A 23,017-nucleotide genomic window follows, 5' to 3' on the forward strand; every position below is an offset into this window, starting at 1 on the left:
TTTAATGGCTATGACTGGGGACAGTTTGCAAGCCCCTGACATTTCCTGCATGGAAATTCAGAGATCTGTTGGTGTGGGATTAGAACATTGGGCACAGCTCAGCATCTGAGTTGTGTCTGTTTTAGCCATGGATCTCCTCTGGCAGTGTTTCCTTGCTGCTGCTGTCCCCAGGCTCTGGGGCTCAGGTATACACCAGGGGCTGGGCTCTTGGAGTTTGGACGTGGCTGCACTGCAGCAGTTGTTTGGAAGCAGTTCTGGAGGCTGGGTAGGACTGCACCAGTGCCTTCCTGTCTCCATTGGCATTTCCCAAACACCATTCCAAGGGACCACAACATACCTGAGGACTTCTGAAAACTACAACCAGCTCTGAGATTATCTGATCAGCATTTCTTTATATTCTGCCTTAACTCTTTTCACAGACTCTCTCATCCTCTTGCTATGTAGAATAAAAGGTTTACTGTCTGCTCGATCAGACTCCCCAAAATCAGAAACATTTACTCTGAAGAATGTCTTGCTTGGCATCCTAGATGAACACAAGAATGTTTATAGATGCTGTTTACATATTTTGCCTACTGTCAAATCCAAACCTGTCACCCAAGCATCTGATGATCAGCTTTGCTCAAAGTAGTATATAGTTAAAAATTAAATGAAACTTCCATTCTAAAGAATGAAAAATTTTGAGGGCTTTTATTTTTTTTTTTTAAATCAGACTTATCCTCATTTTTTACTACAGAATGGATTCAAATGGTACATTCTGCTGCTAAATAATTTAATTACTGGGGGGAAAAAAGTCTCAGGAAGTTGTTCTTGGCCTTATCAAACAGAACACCTGATTTTTAACCTCGAAGACCAGTTGTGGAAGGAGATGCAGTGGCTGCCAGGAAAGAGTTCCACTTAAAGCTCCTTGTTGACACTGCTGAGTTTCTGAGTGAGCCTGTTAGGTCAGGCTAAAATCCCCTTTAAAAGAGGGAGAAAGGGCAGCTGAAAGGCCCTGCAGGTGTCCAGAGCATCCTGACAAGTCTCAGCTCCTTCCTTGCCCACTGAAATGCTGCTTCTTGGCTCGAAGGTACTGACATCACTTGCAGGGGGGATTGCAGGATGCTCAGGGGGTTTCAGCAGATGGCATCACAGCATTCACAGGCTGGTGAACTTCAATGATTGTGCTCCCTGCCTCAGCCCCACAGGCTCAGCCTTTCCACCCTTCATAGAACTCTAGCCACCCGCATCAAGATAGTCACCCAATCCTGAGACAGAGCATCTGTGAGCTGGAGGCTGTTCCTGCTTAGAGCAGAGGGGAATAGGGAATTGTGTCCCTCTTCTCAAGGCCTGCAAAGCCTGGCTACCCCTGCATGGCACAGCAACCTATGGACATAACCCAGCACCACTAGAACCTGGAAGCAGGGACCCAAATCTGCTTCATCAGAGCCTGGGCTGGGACTCACACCAGCTACTCTGACAGCTCATCAAATTACCCAAACTGTAGACCTGCTCTGGGCAGTTCTGAGAAACCCACCCAGAGATGAGAGAGCATCCCTGGGGACTCTGTGCTACACCAGAGCTCCTGGGTGGGATGGATGCAGGCACAGAGCCCAGCCTGAGGTTTCAGTCAAATAATTGGTTTTGTGGCTGGAGGCCAAACTAAAAATAGCAGAAAAGTAGCATATCGTTTCAGAGGGCTCAAATGCACTCAGTGCATTTTTATGAACCCCAACAGCAGCAAAGATGGTTTTGAAACACAGCTGTAACTTGGAAATAGTAACAGGAAACATTTAGGTTTGGAAGAACTGAGATAAAACACTCTAAAAAAAGACCTTTTTTTAAATCTTTTTTGCATACAGATCAAGTGTGACTAGTGCCCATGGCCTCAAAATACATTTTTCAAGGAATTTTCCCTTCTGGAAGAAAGCTACACTGTCTACAAGTGAATCCTCGGGTTTCTCTTTCTCCCGCTCTCATTGCAATGATGCTCTGACCCTCCAGACTTTCCTCTCACAAAGTCCCTGCCCATTCCCTGTCTTCTTCAGACCATCAGGAAGGAACTTTGCAAATTCTTTAAAGCACCAGCTCCAAAATACCCATGCAGTGAGCAGGGTAAGTGCAGCCCCATCTGCTGCAGAGCTCTGTGAGCAGAGCCCCGAGTCCTGCTGGAGCCCAGGGAAGTTGTAAGAGTTCCCCACTCGGGGATGATGTTTTTGGGGGGCAGAATTGCTGCTGTGGGACAGCAGGAAAACAGCAACACCCAGAGCAGTCAGTGGGTTGGAGATCAGTAAGTCCTGATGTGCTCGTGGTGTGGACAGACAGCTCCTGCATAGACAGCCATCACAGGACTGTTTTTCTTTTTTTCCCAACAGCCCAAAAATGCCAGTGAGTGCTTAAAAACAGTTCTTTAAGAATGCTTGAAACATTCTAAGAAGGTAAACAAAGGCAACCTCACCTGAAGGACAGGTGCTTTGGAGAGAATTTCAGGGAAGCATAGAAGTGTTACCCTGTGCTCAGGTACTTGCAGCTGTGTTATAACAATGGAGGAGCTGATTTGGGGAGCTGCCTGCAATACCTGGTGTCAGCGGGGTGCTGGGTGTGGTCTAGTGTTGCTGCTTCACTGGTCTGTGAGGCTTCACTCAGGTCCTGCTGCTAACAAACTCTTAGCTCTCTTCTTTTTCAAGACTGAATTTTACTTCTAAATTTCACATATCTTGCATATTCATATGAACATTTATATGAGGGCATGCAAATCAGGAGTGTTCTCTACATTGACATCCAGGTATCTAAATGTGTGCAGACATCTGCACACTTCTCAGGGTTCTTCATTTACCCTGAGTCCTGAAAAGCCTTCTCAGCTGCAAAATGCAGCTTCGAGCTGAGCTTCCTGTGTGCAAAGGCATGGGCTCTGGGAGCCCCAGAAGGTGCTGCAGAAATGGGGCACCTATGTTTCTTCTGTTTCTTTTCCTTTGCAAGACACAGCATTAGAGAATAGCTTATCTCTTTGTATTGTGCTGGTTTCCTTTGCACTGTAATTGTTTCTCTCTCTCCTCCTGCAGCTGATCGTATCATATCACTGAACTTAATGCCTTTTTTTTTTCCCCTCTTTTTTCCTGTCCGCTCAGACTCACCCAAGGCAAGGAGCAGCCTGACACCATTTGACATCTCCTTGCTTCCTCATTTCAATATTAACTGTTTACCAGAAGAGAAACAGGTTTGGGGTGCGGGTGCTGAGCACTTGCATGTCTCTCTGTATGAGCAACAGCTCTTCTGCCCTCTGTCCCTCACAGCCACAGGTCATTTCTCTGAGCTGCCTGGGACAACCCTGTGCTATTGGCACCAGCCTGACTTCAGGAGGGACAGGTCTGTGGATGTGCTGCACTCTCTGCTTGGGCTGGGGTGCAGTGACAAGGCTCAGAGCTGTGCCTGCTGCTGCACTCGCCCCACAACGGACCTGCTGAAGGATTCCTACCTCTGCACAGAGCAATAATCATGACCCAGCTGCAGTTTAAAGATGCTTTTTGGGTAAGTGAGCTTTTACTATGTGTTTTCTGTATTTTAAAATATTTTAAAATTTAGCTTGGTTCTATATATAGTTTAAAACTAACTTAATGCTGTTCTGTGTTCTAAATTTAGTTTAGTAAAAATCCAAATTTGTCTCCAAGCAAAAACATAGTTTGGGAGTGGAAGTGTTTAATCCTGGGCAGAAGGATGCAGTGTAAAGAATATATCCAGTCCCCATAAAACCCCTGACACTCCCAGTGCTAGGGCCAGAACTGCTTTTGAAGAGACCACAGATTTGTCTGTCTCACAGCCTGCTTGCAGTGAGTGTCTTCAGCTCTACCAGTGGCTCTCAGAGCGGCTGAGCTGGTGCCAATTATAGGCTGAATTCCCTCCTGTTTGGTGAAGAGCAGAGCCAGCAGCTGCCAGCAAAATGCTCCTGCTCAGCTCCAGGCTCCCACCCTGCTGCCAGAAGCATTCCCAGGCATGCAGAGCTCAGGATCTGTGAGACAGCACAGGTTAGAAAAGACCAGCACAGACACTCCACACCTAAGCCCAAACATTCCCAGCTGACCTAAAACCAGCAAATACTGAAACGAGGGGATCTGCTCCATACTTGTTATTTGACTTTTGTTTCAAAATCCTTTTGGTCTCCTGTTTTCAAACTCTTTCCCTGCAGTTGCAAAGTAGAAGGACCTCTGTAATTTCTCTCACATTGGTAATCTGAGATTCTCTTGCAACTGGAAAATGAAAGTTCAAAATCAAAATTCTAACATTGCAACATTGAGTAAACAGGATATTATGTGGTTGCCTCTTTTCTGGGCAATCATTTATCCAGCATCTAGGACTGACTTAAAGAAAGACATGAAGCTATATGAACTTTTCCTGCCATTGCCTGGCTGTTCCTTCTGCTCGTGCTTTCTTTCTCTCCACCCCCGCTTCAGGGTAAACCCTCTCTTGGTAGAAAACAGAAGGGCAGAGGCAAAAACACATTTCAGTGAACCACCATCCTCTGGGCACTTCCAGGAAGCCCTCTCCACCCCCACTGCAGCACTAGATTTGAACAGTTAAAAAGAATATAAACAGTGAGGAAACACGAAAGTCAGGGTTGGTGCTAGGGCTAACTGTGACCATACCTAGGTGAGGTTCTCCTGGTTTGTGCATCACTGAGTGCAGTGCAGTGCCAGGCTGCCACACAGCTGGGGCCAGTGCTAGCCTGGCAGCTTCAGCCCTCCATTGCTGAACTTCTTGGAAAACAAGGCACCTTCAGACTGACTGACTTTTAGAGCTGAGACATTTGGGAGAGTTACTTTTCAGTGCCTGGGTCTTTAGGAGAGTAAATGAAGCTATGGAGTAGTGTGAGGGTGATTAATGCCAGCTGACGATCTGGCCAGGCCGGTTCTTTGTGGCTCTTCTTCCCTAAACTCCTCTCCTGTGCTTAGTCACGTTACCATGACTCAAATCCCTGCTTAGCTTTGAAGCTAACACCTTATTTAAAGGAAGGCACCTTTGGATTTCATATTTTTTGGCTGGAGATGTATTGCCCAGCTTGATTAAGAGGTCAGGAATATACCTGGTTGCAGGACGGAAGCTTTAGCTATGCAATAAGTCTTTTAAAGTGAAAACTTACAGGATATTGCACAACACCCCACAAGTGTGCAGCTTGCCCCCCAGATCACAAGATCAGCAATTATTTTTGCATTCATAAGGTTCTGTTTGAGAAGAAAATGGGGTTTGCTTCAGTGAACAATTATCTCCTGTATTTGGTGTGGACATTGAACAGGAACTGCCTTTCTGACTGACACCCAAAAGGTGTTTGCCCTGTGGTGGGGCCTCAGCACAGAGCCCTGATCTCTGATCACTGCACCCCCTCCCTGTGCTTCACCCTGGCCAGCTGTCCCTGAGCAGCACCTCCCTGCTCCACCAGCAGGAACTTCTGGATAAGCAGGGGTTTCCTCAGGACCTACCTCAATGTCAAATATGTAAAGAAACCTAAAAGCAGGAGATCTCCCCCAGCTCCTCCCCAGAGTTATCCAGACTTCATAAGAACAGGATGTGCTGTCTTCCAGGAAAATGCAAATTGTTCCTTATAACAGGTTTAAGTTTTAGCCTCTCTTTGCCAAATAAATATAGCAGTGATAGTACTATTCTAAAACTTCCACGCTTAGTTCAATTTTATTTTCTTTGTAGCATGGCCTGAGCAAAATCCTGTGTATTTTTAAATTACAATGTTTATTTCTATATGCTCCACACACTCTGTAGTGGTTTAAGGGACAGTTGCTCAAAGTCTGTACTAAAATGTGCTTCTTAACAGAAGTTTTCTATCCTCTGATAATATTTTTTGGAGAATGTTTGTGAGATGAAAATTCAGATGGGTTTGCTAGCCAGCACAGGGCAGTTGCTGATGGATAAATGTTCTGCTGGGCTGCTGTACAAGCCTGACAGATGTTACCTGTCTTCCCTGCCATCATGTGAGAGGAAGGGAAATTCCCATGTTAATGAGGAGTGGTGTGTGGCACCAGCTGAGTTCCACGTTAACAGGGTTACGTTAACAGGCAGAGCAACAGTAATTTTATTTTGTTACCAAAACCACTATCCAAGAAAATCTTTCCCCTCAGTCAGAGTGTTTTTCTGTGTTCTTGCACTCATTGTTGCTTTTCCTTTGCAATTCCTGTCAATGCCTTTTTCTTCTATTTAATATCCCTCCAACCTGCTGCTCAAAAGTGCAGCTGCAGCCCCTGAAATGCAGCAATTTCTGGCCAAGAGGTAGGAAGGTGCCAGCACCACTTCCTGGCTTTGCCATACCCACCTGGGAACAGGGAATGAGGAAAACTTTCACAGGAGCTGGTTAGTTTTGGGGCAGGCTCCAAAGTGCCCAGAGTCAAGGGAGAGCAAATCTATTCCCTTGGACAGCTCTGAATCAAACTCAAGCAGCCAAGTCAATTCTGAAAATACGTCATGGGCTCCTAAGGTACTTAGGATTTAAAAATAAACCCTTGAAGTGTGAAATGCTTGTTCCTTCTCAGCTGTGGGATGTGCTCGGGGCTGATGGATTCTCAGAGCTCACATTTAGAAGTGTGGGGGAGATGAAGGCCAGCAAGTATGAAGCAGGCCTTGAACACGAGCTGGCAGGATTTGCTCCCCTGCCCTGCAGTGGGCTGGTCCTTCCCACATCCCTGCCTGTGGAACCCTGGCTGTGCTCAAACACATGGGAGCCATGGAAGTGCTCAGAACAGGGACTGTTACAAAGATGTTTCATGTCTCTTGTTTGACTTCAGGCTGTGTTCAGCCTCAGGTTCAGTGCAAAGCTGACTTTGTGAGAGGTGAGCCTCTCAACTTCTGCCATAGCTTTTTCACACCATGGTCTGTTATATATGCCGAAAAAGATGTCATTAACTTCACAAATAATTTAGCTTCTAATGAGACTTAACTGTGGAACAAGAGCTCTATAGTGATAAAAGTCATAGTAAAGCTATTTCCTAAACTTATTAGGCAACGTGCTGAAGAACTATAGCATCAATTGTTCTACTCAAAATAGGAAGTTTTTAAACCAGGAGCTCCCCTGCTTTCCTGTAGAGGTTGAGCTTTGCAGGGCCTGTTGTTTTGCAGCAGGTCTGTGAGGAGGAAGTGAGACTGGGCAGGTTTGTTGGGAGGAACTGGAGCTGAGGAGGCTCCTGGCAGCCCAGCACCCCAAGGCTGAGCTTGGGAAGGCAAACCTTCCAGCCTGGCATCCCAGCTTGCAAGGGGCTTCCACCCAGGCTGATTTGAATGGCATGTCACCAGTTACATCTGACCCTACTGACAAAAGGCAGATTAAGATAAATCTCCCTGCACAACAGCACACAGGTGAGCTCTGCTGTCAGCACGTCCTGCCTCACTCTGAGCTCCAGAGGTGTGGCCATGGTCCTGTCCTGCCTCACCCTGAGCTCCAGAGGTGTGGCCATGGTCCTGTCCTGCCTCACCCTGAGCTCCAGAGGAATGGCCATGGCCACAGCCCTGATCACATCCAGGCCAAGTCATCACTGCAGGGAGTGTGTGGAAATGGGGAATAAAGGGGGAACCAGCTTGGAAAAGTTGAACTGGTTGCCCAGCTGATGTCTGTGTTTGTTGTGAGGTCAGTTTTGTCTCCACAGAGAAGCTGCTCTACTCTTTTGAAATGTGATTTCTTCCTCCATTCCTTCAGCTGCTCTGGGAAGGACACTTTGCTCACTGAGGCAATGAGAAGCACCTGGGGAGGGTGGAAGGGGGGCAGTCACAACAGTCATTGAAAACAGAGGAAATCACAAGTAGAAAACCTCAGCAGTCATCGTGCCTATGGAAACACTGGTGCTTCACAAGTCACTTCTGAGCAGAACTCAGCTAAAATGAAGCTCAGATGAACTAATCCTAGATGAATGGATTTACAGAAAGTTCATTTTGGGTCAGTGACTGAAAGAATTAGACAGTTAAATACTGTCTAAATACTTTATTACATTTTTCTGATGACCACATTGCAACTGAGGGGTTTGACTATTAAAATTGGTTGATCAGTGAAGTAAGTTACTGTGACAACTTTCTTAATATTTTTACACAGCTGTATCCATCCTGCTTTGCAAAAGTTGGTTGGTTTTGCCTGGCTCAGAGAAAGGGAAAATTCTTATTTCTGCCCGTTTTAAGTGTGCCATGAGTCTGTATTTTAAATATGGAATAGGTGAGTCATGGACTCTTCACCCGCATGCACACAGCCACATCTAACCAACACCACTGAGAGTGTCACACACAGCTTGAAATGGAGCCTCACACAGAGATCAAAGAGGGAGTCCTGTGGCTTGCTAAAGCAGGGGTGCATTTTCTGAGGCACAGTCACAGGACAGCTGAGGCTGGAAGGGGTCTCTGGGCATCTCCAGGCAGCCCTCCCCCAGCACAGGGCAGGCACAGCAGTGCCTCCACAGATGGAGGCTCCACAGCCTCTCTGAGCAAACTGATCCTGTGTCTCACCACCCTCCCAGCAAAATCCTTCCTGTGCTGAGCCAGTACTTCTTGGATTTCCACGGGCATTGCCTCTTGCCCTGTCCCTGGCCCTGCGAAGCCCCGGCTGCGTGCGCTCTGCTCCCTCCCACAGGAATTGAAACACACCCGGCCCCTCTTGTGCAGTGCCAGCCCCCCGGCCTCCCCTCCCACCACAGCTTCTCAGGTGGATCTCAGAGTGTCCCCACCAATCTCATTTCAACCGATTTTTTCCTGGCAGGGCTGGGTGATTCACACCCGTCCCTTTCCTCCCTGGAGGCTGACAGTGCAGCAGAGCTGCCTCTCTTTCTTCAGTCACTGGCTGGGGACACTGAACTTGTGCTGCTTCACAGGCACAGGGGAGCACCTGGAATTTCCATCCAGTAACACTCATTGAGTGCTTCTATGGAAGGCAAGTTAGGCTGCTTGGTTATATTTCAGCTCCTTTAGCTCAAGAAAATCTTTTCTAATTTCATTTTCCTTGCCACAGCAAGGTAGATTCCAGTGGGCAGATGGCACAGAAAACACTGGAGTTTCATCTCCAGTTTAATCTAGGTTTTGTAATAAAACTTTTCTCAGCAGCCACAGTTCTGTTCAGTAAGAGTTTGAGGACCTGAGGCTGGGATGAGGTGAGGGCTGGGGGAACAGCTCTGCATGGAGATCACTCAGCCTTGCTCAGGGGTGGCAAGGTGAAGGAAAACACCTACCTTGAAAATATGCATCTGGACCCCAACAGCTTTTCAGTTCCCCAGAGAATTATTCCCTTACTGTACCTGAAATTTAGTACTTTAGTACTAAAAAAAGTCACTGAACAAGACTGAGGAATTGAAAAGTTCCATAGCTCCTCATGCAACTTTATGAAAGGCAACAGTCTTGGGAATTAAGTGAAAATGTACCAGCTTGGGCTAGCTTAGAGATACCACTCCTGTGATTCCTTTCAGAGCAAATAAATAAATAATCACAAGCCTTTTGCTTTAATGTAAGAGATTTTCAAATCAAGAAGCTGTTCTGTGCTGCTCTCAATTTGTCCAGGCTATTGTATTCATAATATGAATGAAAAATAAAGAATAAAGCGTGGGAACAAAGACAAGAAGGGAAATAGGTGGTCAGCAGCCCTGAGGTCTGAGTCTCATCACCTCATGCTCCTTGCAGTAGGGGCTGTAATGGCTGAAGGGTTATTCACAAGTAAGGACTGACAAACAGCCCTGGGGCTGCTGCTCAGTGGGACCAAAATCCCCAGGAGCAGCAGGAGAAGGAAAGGAGGGCCCTGCCACTGAAAGACCCTGCACATTTGGTTAGGACTTGGGTTTCTGAAACAATCTCTTATGTGCAAAATACATACTGGAAGTAGGGGTGCTGTTTTGGAAGATAAGGCTGGGCTTTGAAGAAGTTCACACCTGGTAAAGGCTTTCTGTGGAGGGGGAGAATTAAGATGCATTTGTAACCAAAGAGGAGGAGAGCAGGTTCATAAACCCCTCTGTGGCTGTGGGAGCTCTGCAGGGGAAGGCACATTCTGGAACAGGAACTGGAGCTTTCCCTGCCTGCAGCCGCTGCCTGGAGCCTGCAGTCCAGGCACCCCTTCCCTCCTGCCACAGGGGTCACCCCCACATAAACTGCTGGAGAAAGAGGCTCAAATGAAATTCCCCTTCCCTGCACAGGCAGCACGTGGGGGGTGCTGTGGCAGCTGTGGCAGGGGGTGTCTCAACCAGATGCTAATGCAGTGTAAGAACCTTGCATCATGTTGAGTAATCGGATATGTTGAAAATGATTATTTAGGTGGCAAAGATCTCTTGTGAAATGGAACTGGTGACATTTAGCTATTGAAACAACCTTTACTAAGAACTGAAGGAAATCTCTAATTCATTTCCCTTGTACAGCAAAACTCTGGGGATATTTCCTGACACATATTATTTTTTAATAAATTAATGCACTATCTAAGCAGGTCTGGTTCCAGGGGCTCTGTAAGACCTGATGGACAGTTGTGTCTGTGCTTGAGCAAATCAGGGCTGCTTCAGGTTGTTTCACTCACCGTGGTCTGGGAACTGAGCCCACAGTGCTTGTAGAAGGACAGGAGCCCTCTTGTAACAGAGAAGGAAACTGGAAGCGGATGAAGTAAAGAGGAATAGAAACAGAAGTAATCTCTGACCATTATTTTGTGTAAAACAGAAGTATCCTCTACTTGTAAGATTCTATTTCTCCTTATTTTTCTTCCAGTTTCTCTTGTGTAGCTAATATTACTCAGTGGGAGACTGAAGGAACAGCAGATTTCACCATTGACACGTTTATCTGTTGTGTTTCAGAAGGACCATGGCAACTGTGCTGTGCCTTCTGAAAGACAGGTGCAAATCCTCACTTCTGGCCTCTCTGTTGGCTCCCAAGGAGAAGCCACTTTAATTTATGGATTCAGCTGTTGTCTGAAGTCATATAGAGAAAATACAAAGGGATGCTGCCACCTCAAACTTACATGTGGGTCATGTAGCCACACCAAGCTCCCATTAAAAACTGGTGAGGGATTCTTGCTGTCCCGTTGGTGTTCCAGAAGTTTGTTCTATTTGGATTTCCTGAATGGACTCCTAGTTTTTTGTCATGCTTTTTGTTGCAGCATTTAGCATTTTCAGCCCAAAACTGTGTGAGAACACTTCTGATACAAGCTTTGGAAAAATATCATTAGGAATCAAGACAAGGAATTGACTTTTCTAACTAAGTACTTTCAAATTTAAGTGTGTGGGTTAAAAAAAAAATTACTTAATTTTAATATTAGCAGATAATACATTTCAAATAATTCCTGAATGAGGGCAGATGAGGCTGAAGGAACCCCTGGGAGCTCTGCTGTGGCTGTCAGTGCTCGTGCCAGGCTCCCTGAGAGGTGCAGAGCAGGTACCATGTGTGGGTTTTGGTGGTGTGTTCATCACCACAACAGCTCAGCACTGTCCTGCTGGGCACTGAGCAATGCACCCAGTGTCTGCTGTGGAGTTTTTCCTTCTCCAGCCCTTGCTCCTCATCAGGGTGGTGCCACTGCCCTGCTGTGCCCTGGGGTTGCTGTCCCTGTTCCCAGCTGGTTCCTTACAGAAAGCAGGTGAGCAGGTGCTGCAGCTGGAGGTGTTGGGGTGAGCCTGTCCTGCTGAGAGGCAGAGCAGCAGCTCCAGAGTCCTGCAGCTCCAGGGCCCTGCAGCAAGCCCAGCTGCAGCTCTGGCACTCCCCAGACAGGACACACAGCTTCAGCAGCAGAGGCTGCCCTGGGGGAGATGCTGAGGTGCTGCCAAGCCAGCTAATCCTGCAGGAGCAGGGAGAGCTCTGAGCTGTGCTGTGTAAACTGCCTCTAAACAAAGTCCTGGATGGGCAGGCATGGTTAGAAATGCCCCAAGGAGAGGAGCCACAGCAGAAAAACCCAGAGCTGCCATGGCACAGCCACAATGAGCTGATGAGCTCACATCACTGTTACCATCACCAGCTGGACAGGCAGGATGCACCGTGGAGTGAGTGCTTTGTACAGGAGTTTGGATGGCTTTGCTGCAGTCCAGTCCATTGGAAAAGGGATTTACTGAAAGCTGATCAGTAATGAGCACAGCATTTTAGTCTTTGATATCATTGCAATAGTAGCCTTGTCACTTCAAAATGTCAACTCTTGTACTTCAAAAGGCCTTGCAGTTCCCTCTGGGCAGCCAGCTGCACAAGGCTCACAGGAATATGTTCTGGAACCAGGCTGATTCTCAGTGACTTGTTAAAGGCACAAGGTTACTCAGCATGGTGCCACCAGAAGGTAAGAAGAAATTATGTCACCCAGCAATCCTGGTACTTTCTGCCCTCGGGCAGGGAACTCCCAGTCTTTCCTTGCACTTCATTACCAAAGCAAATCTTGGGATCCTCTCCCTAATGGCTGCAGGAGCCAGCTCAGAGCCAGCCCTGAATAGTCTCTCCCACAATTAACTCCTGATATTTGCCTGGGTGGTTACCCATGGAGAAACCCCTACCAGGAGGGACAGGCCACAGTCCCAAGGCACAGATCTCACAGGAAAGTGCTGATGGGAGGGAGCAGCATTGACAATCCTCAGAGGGAAAAAGAAATGGAAAGGAGAACAGGTATCTCAGTGTGCTCACTGTCATCATCTCTGCTTGCAGGCTTCCATGCCTCCTTTCAAGTGTTCTAGGAAAAGCTGTTCTGCTTCAACTAGAGCACAGAGTTGTGGGTTTCAGTCATACACTCACCTCCACGTTCCTTTTGTCTCTGGAGGAACAGTGCTGCTCATTGCACTGGAGGGAAACAACTTCTGTCACTGGACAGGGGAGAGGAAAAGCTGCCCCTCCTTTACCTGCAATTTTCAAGAAAAAAACAAGAAGAAAATCCCCAGGCAGAGAGCAGGGCACAGGAGCAGTTAGGGGTGAATTTCAGGACAGCACAACTCTGCTCACAACATTGAAATCCCTGTCAAGCACTTTCTTATTGGTGATTATAGGCCTGTTGGACAACAAGGAATAACTAATCTTTTTTAGTAACAAGGATTAAATCCTCTTTCACAGCCACACATGCTTTGAGTAAGCAGAATCCCTTTCTTGGCAATGAGAGAAATTACTGGTGGTGAGTCAAATTGCTCTCTTCCAAGTAACTAGATTTTAGTATAAGTAAATGATGTTTTACACATTTAATGATTATATTTATTATCTAATTAAAGCATTTTTTCCAATTTCTAAAAAAAAAAAAAAGTTATTTGGCTATTCATTAGTTCTTAGAATCATCACAAAATCCTTTTTGAGAAGTACCAAGCACTGTCTGAGCAGTGCAGCTTAACAGCTTTTGCAAAAACATTCAATGTGGGTGCTAATTATAACACAAAATGGTAAATGGAAAATAGAATAGAGGCAAGACAGCTTAGCGAGGCTAGACAGTTGTTTAATGAGATCCAATCTTGCTGTCTGATTGTCTTGACAAAGAAAATGTGGGGTCAGTTCTGGTGCTACACAGGAAATCCTTAAGACACTAGATGAAAACAAAATGGAACTGAACAGACAAAGCAGGGGAAGAGCTCTAAAGAGAGCAAAGACACTGATCTGGGGGAAGTGCTGGATCCTGCCATGAGACATGAAGAATGGGTGGGAAATAGCTGTGCTTGAAACAAACAGGTAGAATGAAATATTGTGCAGGAGGTGTCTGATAACCTTCAAGCCTGGGGTAACAGAAAACAGATAAAAATCAAAGTTTCAAAGTACAAAATGGGAGTAAGAGATCACTAGTGAAAAAATCGAATATACTCTGAGACCTTGTTGAATAAAATAACAGGAGAGCAGAGAATTGCAGGAGATCATAGCTCATTTAAGTGCCACTGCTGTGATTAGATAGTGGAAGAAGACAAACAATGGTCCCATTGGTCTCTGATGGACCACAAGTGATTCTCAGAGAGCTGACATTTATGCCATGCTACAAAGCATCACTTAGTCTTTACTGGAGTGGTAAAGCATCATCCTTGTCCTACAGGGATTTATTCAACCTTAAACAGGTGCTATAACAACACATGGGAATAAATGAGATGAAAGGCAGAATGTCAGGAAAGGGCAAAGGTTTGTTTGGATGCAAGGAGAGGTTCAGAGGGGATGCAGTTGTACAACACATGAAGTAGAAATAATGCTGTTGAGATGAAAGGGAAACTTTTGTGCTAGTAAGTTGAGGCCTAAGTGATTCATGGCTCTGTTGTGGTTGGAAATTAAGAACAGTGCTGCAGAATGAGTGACCAGAGCAGCTCCAGCACTTGTCCCAGCCTGGCTGTGGTGTTTCCTCTCCCTCCCTCTGCAGCCTGGGCAGGAGGCACGAGCTGCTCAGATCACAGCCAAAGCTGCTGCCTGTGAGCCCTGGCTTGGATTTCTGACCCTGAGAACATTTTGAGATGAATGTCCTCCAAAATGAAGATAGGTTAAATAAGTGTCTGTGGTAGGAGTTTCTCTTGGGAGCCAAATCTCTCTCCAAGGACCAGCCAGAGGAACAAACCCAGAGGAACCTGGCAGGCAGTGGGGCCTGCTGAGACTGCCCCATGGACTCAGTCTGTTGTGTTTGGTTTTGGGTTTTGTGTGTGTTTGTGTGTGGATTTGGGTTGATAATAAGTTGGAGTTGCATTCTCTGCTCAGGGAATTTAATGAGCATTCTCTGGGACATAAATGATCCATCATCCTTTGAGTGTAACAATTGTGCCAGTTTAAAAGAGGTGAGGAAAGACACCAAGGGAATTTTAGCATTTATTGAACACAAAGAGATATTGAACAGAATGGCAGACTGACTTCACAGTGAGCTTGTCACTCTGCCTTTGGTGCCTGTGGCAGTGGCTGACTGCTGGGGTGGCACCTACAGGTGTATTTCCACTTACCTCATGGACAGCATTTCTGGGACAAGAAAGCTATGGGATGTAGCTAATTGCATCTCAAAATATACAGTTAAAATGCTGGGGGTGTGAGTTGGTTGTGGAGCATCTGACCAGAGTTTCTGCCAGGAAGAGGGAGCCATTTATAGTGATTTTTACTTCTGCCATTGGAATATCCTCAAAAAAAAAGAGAGAGGGGAAGTGCTAAGTCCATTATCAGGATATTATCAAGAACCTTTCCTACTTTTCTCTCTGAATGGCAAAACTTGTTGCTTCTCATTTATTTCACAGCAAGATCCCTCTCTGCGATGTGTGTGTAAATTGCCCTTGGAAACATTAGGAAAATGAGTGTTTTGGGCTTGAGATCCTGTTTCTTCAGGGGTGATGGCTTTTACAATGAACTGTAGCACTGGAATGTTACTACAGGCTGTAGTTTACCGGGTTTGACTGCAGAAATTTATCCTAGCTCTTGAAGAACCAAAAAAACTTGTTCCTAGATCTGCAAATCTCCACAGAAGACCCAAGGCCTGTGTGAGCAGCACCAAGGCTGCCATCAACCCCCACCATTCATCCCCAGAGCTCCCCTGCTCTTCTCCAGTCCCGGCAACAAGGAAGCAAAAGCACAAGCTCAAGTGCCCAGCAGTTGCTTGCCAGAGAATCTTTTCCAAGTACCAGAACTCAAACAGCTGTCTTCTTCACAGTGGTGGTGGAAGGCAATAAAGTAACCCATTTATTAGATGGTAACTGCTTAGGGGACAGTAGAGGGATGTATAAACTGCATTCAGTTCATATAGAAGGGCTTGTATTGCAGATAAAGTGCTTGAGGGAAGGAACACACTCACTCTTTACGCTTTCACAGCTCGTGATTTTACCATAATGCTGGAACATAAAGCTCAGAGAACACTCACCACTACATTTTCAATAATGCTATCACTATGTGCTGGTTAACTCAGGCTCTCTGTGGAAAAATGGCTTGTCCTGATGCTATTGTGAGGACCAGGAGCAGAACACAGAAATCCTGTGTCCCTGTGCTGTGAACCCTCCCATGAAAACACCACCTGACCAGGTGGCACAGTCACTTCCCCACAGCTTGATATGTGTACTGAGCTGACTCTGATCCTTCTTTTGAGAAATATGCTAAGAGGAATTAAGAAGTAAGAATTAGAATTAAGGGAAGAGGAACTGATGTTCTTAACAGCTATTACTTTTTCTGTCTTCAGTGCAAGGAGTTCACCTTCCACACTGGCTACGAGGTGCTCGTACAGCGGCTGCTGGAGGGGAAGAAGATGTGCAAAGATGTGGAGGATTTGCTCAAGCAGAGGTATGAAAATCAGACAAAGTGTAAACAGCCTCCTTTTTTGTCTCATTTGGTGTCTGGAAGGGACTAGCAGGCTGTTTCTCAGTTTGGTACTGTTATGAGCTTACATAGACAAGCCTGAGTGATTTGAATCCCAGCCTTGTGATGTGAAAGTAGATAAACAGAAATCTCAAAGGCTTGAGAAGGGAAGAGAAGGTTGAAAGAGTCAGAAACCCTGAGCTCCACTAAAACACCTCATTATGGGTCCTGAATCACACAGTAGCACCTACATCCACAAGCAGCATTTTCAAGTTTCCCCTTTTGCAGGGCAAAAATGACTTGCACATTTTTGTTTCTCTTTGAACATGCTGTGGCCACAGGCATGTTTCAGCTTCCTGCCAGTACCAAAAATGAGATCTTTTTAAAATACAAAGCTACTTTAAATGCTGCCTAAAGCCTTACCCAGATGCCCAAACCAGCTCCTGTTGTTCACCAACCTTAGCAATCTTTGAGTAAGGATGTTGTAGATTTATGTTTCTGATTACATGCTTCTTGGGGATTCTCAACAGCAGCTATGGACAGCTGACAATTTTGTGCTGCTGCTCTGGCTCCTTTGCCATTCATTTTTGTAGTTGTGCCTTCAAAAAACAGCTCTGAAATTTGGTTCTATTTTGAAGTGGCTTCAGCAGTTTCAGCATGCAGCATGAAGCACACACTTGCTCAGGCTTGACGTGTAGGAAAGACCACACAAATATGGATTATATATCCAGCAGGCAATCCCAGAGCAGCTCATGTCAGCACTGTCAATTTATGAATATTGCTCTGCTTTCCTGCTTTTTCTTCCCATACTGTCCCCATCTAGTTTTTTTTTGGGTTTAGGGTGGTTTTCTGAAGGCTAATTTTAAAGCCCTGGGACTTTGAAGAGGGTGAGCTGTCAGACTCAAAGATGGCTGTTTCACACAAAACCTGCAGCTATTTAAGTTGCTTTTCTCGATCACCAGTGGAAACCTGTTATATTGGCACACATCACACAGTCCTGAAGTCACATCTGCCTGATGGCAGCTTAGCTGCAGCTGTTTAAAACAGTTCCTTTGTGCCTCAGAACTCTCAAAGATCAGAGCTGCTCTGCCGGCCTCGGGCGGTGCAATTCTGCATCGGAGGCTGCACATGCCTGTGATCCTTCCAAAACACTGCAGAGCCTTCTGAACCTTGCAGGATGAGGTTTTTCCTGGTTTATGGTGAAAACACAAAATTCTTTCCATAGAGAAGAAAAAGTAGACAGTCATTTTGCAAATGTTTCCATGAGGTTTTTACACCCCAGGACACTGCAGAGTGTGAGTACGTGTGTTCCTGTGTGTGTACGTGTTTGGTGGGGGTGAGGAAAAGGAGATGAGAAGTGGGCACTGAGTCAAAGATGGGATTTCCAGTTTACTGCTGGCACATGCTTGTTTCAGCTCATCGTCACATAATTCATAGGAATGACCCAGCAGAATATCACAGATGGGATAAATCTCCCTTCCTGCCCATACCATGTGGTTCATGTTGGAATTTCTACAAGGACTCCTGCAGTTTGAAACCACTGCCCTGGCCCTGGCCACACTAACACTCCATCAGCTTTCCAACCACAAATCCCCCTAACTGGCCCAGAGAAGGGCTCAAGAGGTTTGGGAGTGAGAAAGCAACTTTGTTCTGTATTTCAGAACAAAGCCCAGGGTTAAAACACAAAATATGTTCCATCTCTGGATGGCTGCAGGAAAACCTGAGCTGAGTGCAGGAGTACTGGAAAGTGGGAAAAGCAGCAGGTGGGTGTGAAGGGATGGTATCAGCCTCCTGTCAAATTCCTCTGACCCTGGACTAGTCCAGTCCTGTCCATGCTGAGGTTTCAGGAGCTGGGACTGGCTTAAAAGCTGGCCATGGGTTTTCCCATTATATACTTGTGTATTGAGCAAGCAAAGTGGGACTGCAGCACTGGAGTCATCTGCACATGCACTGAGTCTATGCAAAGCCTCTAACATAGAAGTGTTTCTTGATACTGAAATCTGAGGAAAATTAATGTGTTCTTCTGCATGTGTCTGGAGTGCATTTGCATTTTGATGAAATGTCATTTATCTCACATGAGAAAGAAGTGGTGCCTCTGTGTGGCCTGTGACCATATTTTGCCTTGTTCCTTTAGCAGGAAAGCCAAAGCAGTGCTGTAGGAACACCCCACTAAAATACAGCTGTTCTGAGTGCAGGAGGGCAGCACAAGCAGGATTCCACACATGGCAGCCACACACAGAGGCCAGGAGCACTCTCTGCTCCTGCTGCAGGGCCAGCACTGCTGCTCCAGCAGCCTGTCTGATCTCCTTGGGCTGGCAGAGCCCCGGGATGAGCCTGTCTCAGGTCCCAGGAGATGGGGCACTGCAGCACAGCACCTGGGCTACAGGCCAGGAGCTCCCAGAGCCCAGGGCCAGCAGGAAGGGTGCTGGGGAGTTCCCAGCTCTCCAACAGCTGCAAAACTGCAAGAGCAGCCCTCAATCTGCTGGAACTCAGCAAAGACATACAAAGCACCTCCTGGCCAAGTAGGAAGACTGATGGGACTAAAACCCAGCAGCGTTGTAGGGCCTTGCACCCACATCAAATTCATTTCTTGAACAAAGAATATGTTTCTTTAAGGTGCCAAGTTTCAGGGCAAAAGGGTTTGAAATGCTTTGAAACTGCTTTTGAGAACTGGACTTATCCTAACCAAAATCATCCCTCCCCCAGGTGCTAGCACGAGGCTATCTGTTCATTATTTATTATTGACCATTAAGTAGTTTTTAGCAGCTACTCAAAAGCTGACAACTTGGTTCCACCCTGGTCTTGCAGGAGAAAGGAAGTAACACATTTAGTACAAATACTTTTTTAAAAGAGAATAGAAGTTTCCTGCAGTGCTGGGGCAAAGGCAAAGGAATATTTGTATTTCTTTATTAACCATAGAAACAGAACTACTTTCCTGAGTCACCACTTGCAGTTCCCCATTACGTGAGATGCCACAAATTGTCCCTTCCACAAATCTGCTCCAGCCTCACCACACAACCACCAGGGCTCCTTCCCTTCAGCTCCAGGGCAGCTCTTCCAGCACTGCCTCATCTTTCTAATGGATGGAAATATTCCTGCTGCCCCTGGTTCCCATTTATTCTCAACATCTCTTGAACGGATCCTTTGGAACCTGCTCTTCACTCTCCTCCCATCTGGTGTTTTATGGATGGAGTCAGTTGTCATTTTTAGGTTCCTTTTGCTGTGTTATGAACACCTTCATCTCATCTCTGGTCACCTCCTTTGGGGGCAGAGCTGCACACAGCATTCCACAGTAATCAAAGGCATGAAGATGGGCTTCATTTCTATCTCATTTCTTCCAGAAATAACTTACCCAAAATATTTCAGAGGTTAACTAACAGCACTAGGATTGAGGAGATGGAGAAATGAAATAAGTTGCATTTCTGATGTTTTGCACCTCAGATACACTTGCAAGATTTGTGTGAATGTGATCCTGGTACCACAGAGAAATTAAGTTTTTCTTTTAACAGAGCACAAGCAGAAGAGAGATATGGGAAAGAGCTGGTTCAAATCGCCCGAAAAGCAGGAGGACAAACAGAAATCAAGTAAGGAATTCTTTTGTTATCACTGCAAACAAAATGGTTTTGGAAGAAATATTAGAGTCCTGTGTTTTGCCTGTGGATGGGGTCACTAGCACTCACTTCAGTGCATTACACAGCTCTTCACAAGGGAAACACCACAGCCCTTCACAGTGGGATTCACAGTCTCTCTTTGGAAACTACAGTATGTTCTTTCCTGAGATTTCTTTTTTTTTTTTTTTTTTTTTAATTCATAATGTTTAATATTTGCTTCCAAAAGCAGACTAAGTGGTGGGGAAAAAAGAGAAAGGAAAAGGTTCTGAAATGTTTAGGATGGGGGCTTGACAATTCTGGAAAGATGGTGAACACTGAGAAATTGTGACAGAACAACTAAAAAGGCCCCAAAATCAGCTTCTGCAGGAAAAAAGCTTAGCTTAGGAGTACAAAACATAAATCTCTTTGAAGGGACCTAATTTGAAATAATTCAATGGAACTACTGAAATATACTAAGATGACATATATTTTTCTCTGTCTCCTCCATTACTATCTTAAATTATGTATAAATTGTGTTGGGAGGGGAAGATAGATGTTGGTATGGAATTTAACTTAATAAACACTGCTGATAAACTGCTGCTATTATTGATAGCAGCAGCTATAGTGAGACATTTTGTCATTATTGGAAGAAGTAATAATACAGTAATAAGGTGGCAGAGGATGGAGATGTGGGGTCACAGAAGACAATCCTGAAAGAGAAGACCTCAATCTAAACACAAAGCAGCTCTATTGATCCCTGGGGGCTGCTCCCCTCCTCCATCCCATAGCTCATTTCTTAATTGCAGTCTCCTTTCCATACTGATTGATCACTTCCAGTGCAAGTGGTTTGCTGTCCATATTTTGTGGAAAGCCTGGCCCCAAAGCCTTGCCCTGCCCTGGCAGGCAGGTGCCAGCACCCCTGGGGCTGTGTCACTGCTGTGACCATGGTGGCACAACCAGGCTGGCACAGACACTTGCCTTTTCCCAAGAGACCATGAGAGCTTGATTCAGAAGCAGAGCCAAGTGCCAGTACTGGGATATGGATCCAAGTTCCCCTCAAGCTGGGGGAAGTTTGGACTTGGGCCCAGCTCCACTTTGATCCAGTGATTTTGTAGCTTGGCGTGGGGGGCAGGCTGAAGACAGGAACAAAGCTGTGCTGCAGAGCTGATTTGCTGTGTTTGCATAACCCACACCTGCTCAGGGAGAGCTCTGGCACTGATGTTTTCATCACAGCAAGTGTCTCACTGTGCCTGTTCTGAGGCAGAGAGACACTTATCTCTCCCTGATTCAGCATACTCTGATTGTTTAAGGAATTACACAGACAGGGCATTTGTCCAGGACAAACAAAAAATCAGAGAAAACTAAAGTCTGTCCAGGGCTGGAACAACACAAGAAAATGCAGTGTTTGGTTTTGATCCCTTAAAATTGTTGAATTTTCCTGGTCTGTGTATTCTCCTCGGTGTGAAGTTTCTGTTTGTTTATATTTTTTGATTGCTGGCAGCAGTGCTGCCCCAAGGTCAGTTCTTCAGGGAGACCTGAGGGAGGGAATCCATGTACTGCCTAGAATAAGGAAAGCTTGAAAGGACTATGCTGCAACTTTCCCTGTGCATTTTTGCAAGTGTTTCCTCTTTATAGCACTCCCTATTATCATCCAGACTACTAGGTCCTAATAGAGTACTTGACAGGCTGAACAGGGCTGTTCATATCTTCAAATGCAGCTTTGGGTAGCAGTACTTCTTAAAGCCTAACGTGTTTGTATTTTAAACTTCCATCTGACAATCATCAGGAAAAAAAAGTAGCTTTTAGGGTTTTTTTGCAGAACATTTTGCAGACATTCTTGTGCTGTACTATGCATGGCAGAGGAGCAGGAATTACTATTTTTAAATCACTCATTTTCTTGCTAATGCAAAATTATTATCCTCTAGTCTTAAATTTAGCCACCTTTTAAATATCTCAGATACTAAGGCTTTCTGTCCCTTCTGGGAAATTATTTCATACTCCAGTAGTTCCCAATATCAGAAGGGTACCTGATACCCTTTCAAAAAATCGATAAAAAGGACATAAAAAAATGCATCCACAACAAACACCCAAAATCTTCTAGTATGAGAAAATTCCCAGAAGACCTTAAGAGAAACAACTGCAAGGCCAGGGTTGATGTTTCAACATGATGTTTCAGGATAGGCACAAAGGAAGGTGCAGGGAATAAGCACCAGAGCAGCCTGGAGAAGGCACTCTGCACCAGGGAATGGCCATTGCTGCACAAAATTACTGTCTCCCAAGACTGTCTTATATTTTAAAAGTGTTATTTTTGAATCAAAGAAAAGAACCATTTCAACATTTTTTCAGGTTTGCTCCTTCTCACCCTAAATTCTGCTTCAGTTGGAGCAACTTGCTGAACTCAGCTAAATGTATAAATAGATTCTACTGCCCTTTTTTGTTCACCAAAGACACAGATGAAGGAATGTGCTGCTTGCTCAAAAGAAAGATTGTAAGGAAGGCTTAGTGGGATGTAACAGCAGCTCTGGGACCACTCTCTGCACCTTTCCTTGTTTTCTAAAAAAGCCAAGATGGGCTTTCTAAAAGAAGCTGGTGTTGGATCCCACTGACAGAGCAAGCAAACACACCAGCTTCCAGCTCAAGAAATAAAAGTTCCCTCTAAGTGTATCACCCAAAGGACCCCATCACTCCATGGTCCAGCTGCTTGTCCTTGCCAAAAGCAGCTCAGCTGGTACAAATCCTTCCACAGGGAGGGGAGCTTCCTCTTCCCATGGCACAGCTCTCACTCAGCAGCTGCCACAGGCCTTGGCAAGCCCAATGCACAGCAGGGTGCTCACACTTCAATCTGAGATTGCAAGAAGGATCACACAGGCTCAGACTAACCCTTCATCTTAATATTCTGTCCTCAACACTAGATCCCAAGGGAAGGGGAGAACAACAGGGCAAGCATATGAAGATGTTTCTTTTAAATTATCTTCTAACCACAGCAGTCAGGAAGTTCACAGGATGCCACACCAGCAGCAGCTTTCTATAGAATAGCCTCCAGGGTTTTGTTCTTTTTCTTATTTAAAACCTTGAAACATTTTAGCATCCACTGAGTCAATAGGTAAAGTAATGTATGCCTGTTATCTCACTTTTTAAACAAAAAAAAAAATTAAATCTGCATCACCATTTCCTGGTCCCTACTCAGAAAAGAAATTCTAAAAAGGTGATGACAAACCTATAGCCATGTTTTCTTGGCAAATGACAGCTTATACCCATATCCAGCAGGGGAGAAAGAGCTA

General features: G+C 45.5%; 1 protein-coding gene across 5 annotated transcripts in view; it reads left to right on the plus strand.

The window, feature by feature from the left end:
* Positions 1-1,914: 1,914 nt before the first annotated feature.
* The window catches only part of PSTPIP1 (proline-serine-threonine phosphatase interacting protein 1), a 44,092-nt gene continuing 22,989 nt past the window's right edge, over positions 1,915-23,017 (plus strand). The window contains exons 1-4 of one of the 5 annotated variants that reach the window (XM_079318406.1): positions 1,915-2,091; positions 3,270-3,504; positions 16,031-16,131; positions 19,656-19,730. In XM_079318406.1, the coding sequence (XP_079174532.1) occupies positions 3,472-3,504; positions 16,031-16,131; positions 19,656-19,730 (209 nt within the window). In that variant the 5' untranslated portion in view covers positions 1,915-2,091; positions 3,270-3,471. Of the gene's footprint in view, positions 2,092-2,126; positions 2,762-2,786; positions 3,505-16,030; positions 16,132-18,694; positions 19,339-19,655; positions 19,731-23,017 lie in introns of those variants that run through there. The other 4 variants (XM_079318407.1, XM_079318408.1, XM_079318405.1 and 1 more) reach the window with 4 other exon arrangements.

This window comes from Erithacus rubecula (genome assembly GCF_903797595.1).
Source record: "Erithacus rubecula genome assembly, chromosome: 14".
NCBI classification, from domain to species: domain Eukaryota; kingdom Metazoa; phylum Chordata; class Aves; order Passeriformes; family Muscicapidae; genus Erithacus; species Erithacus rubecula.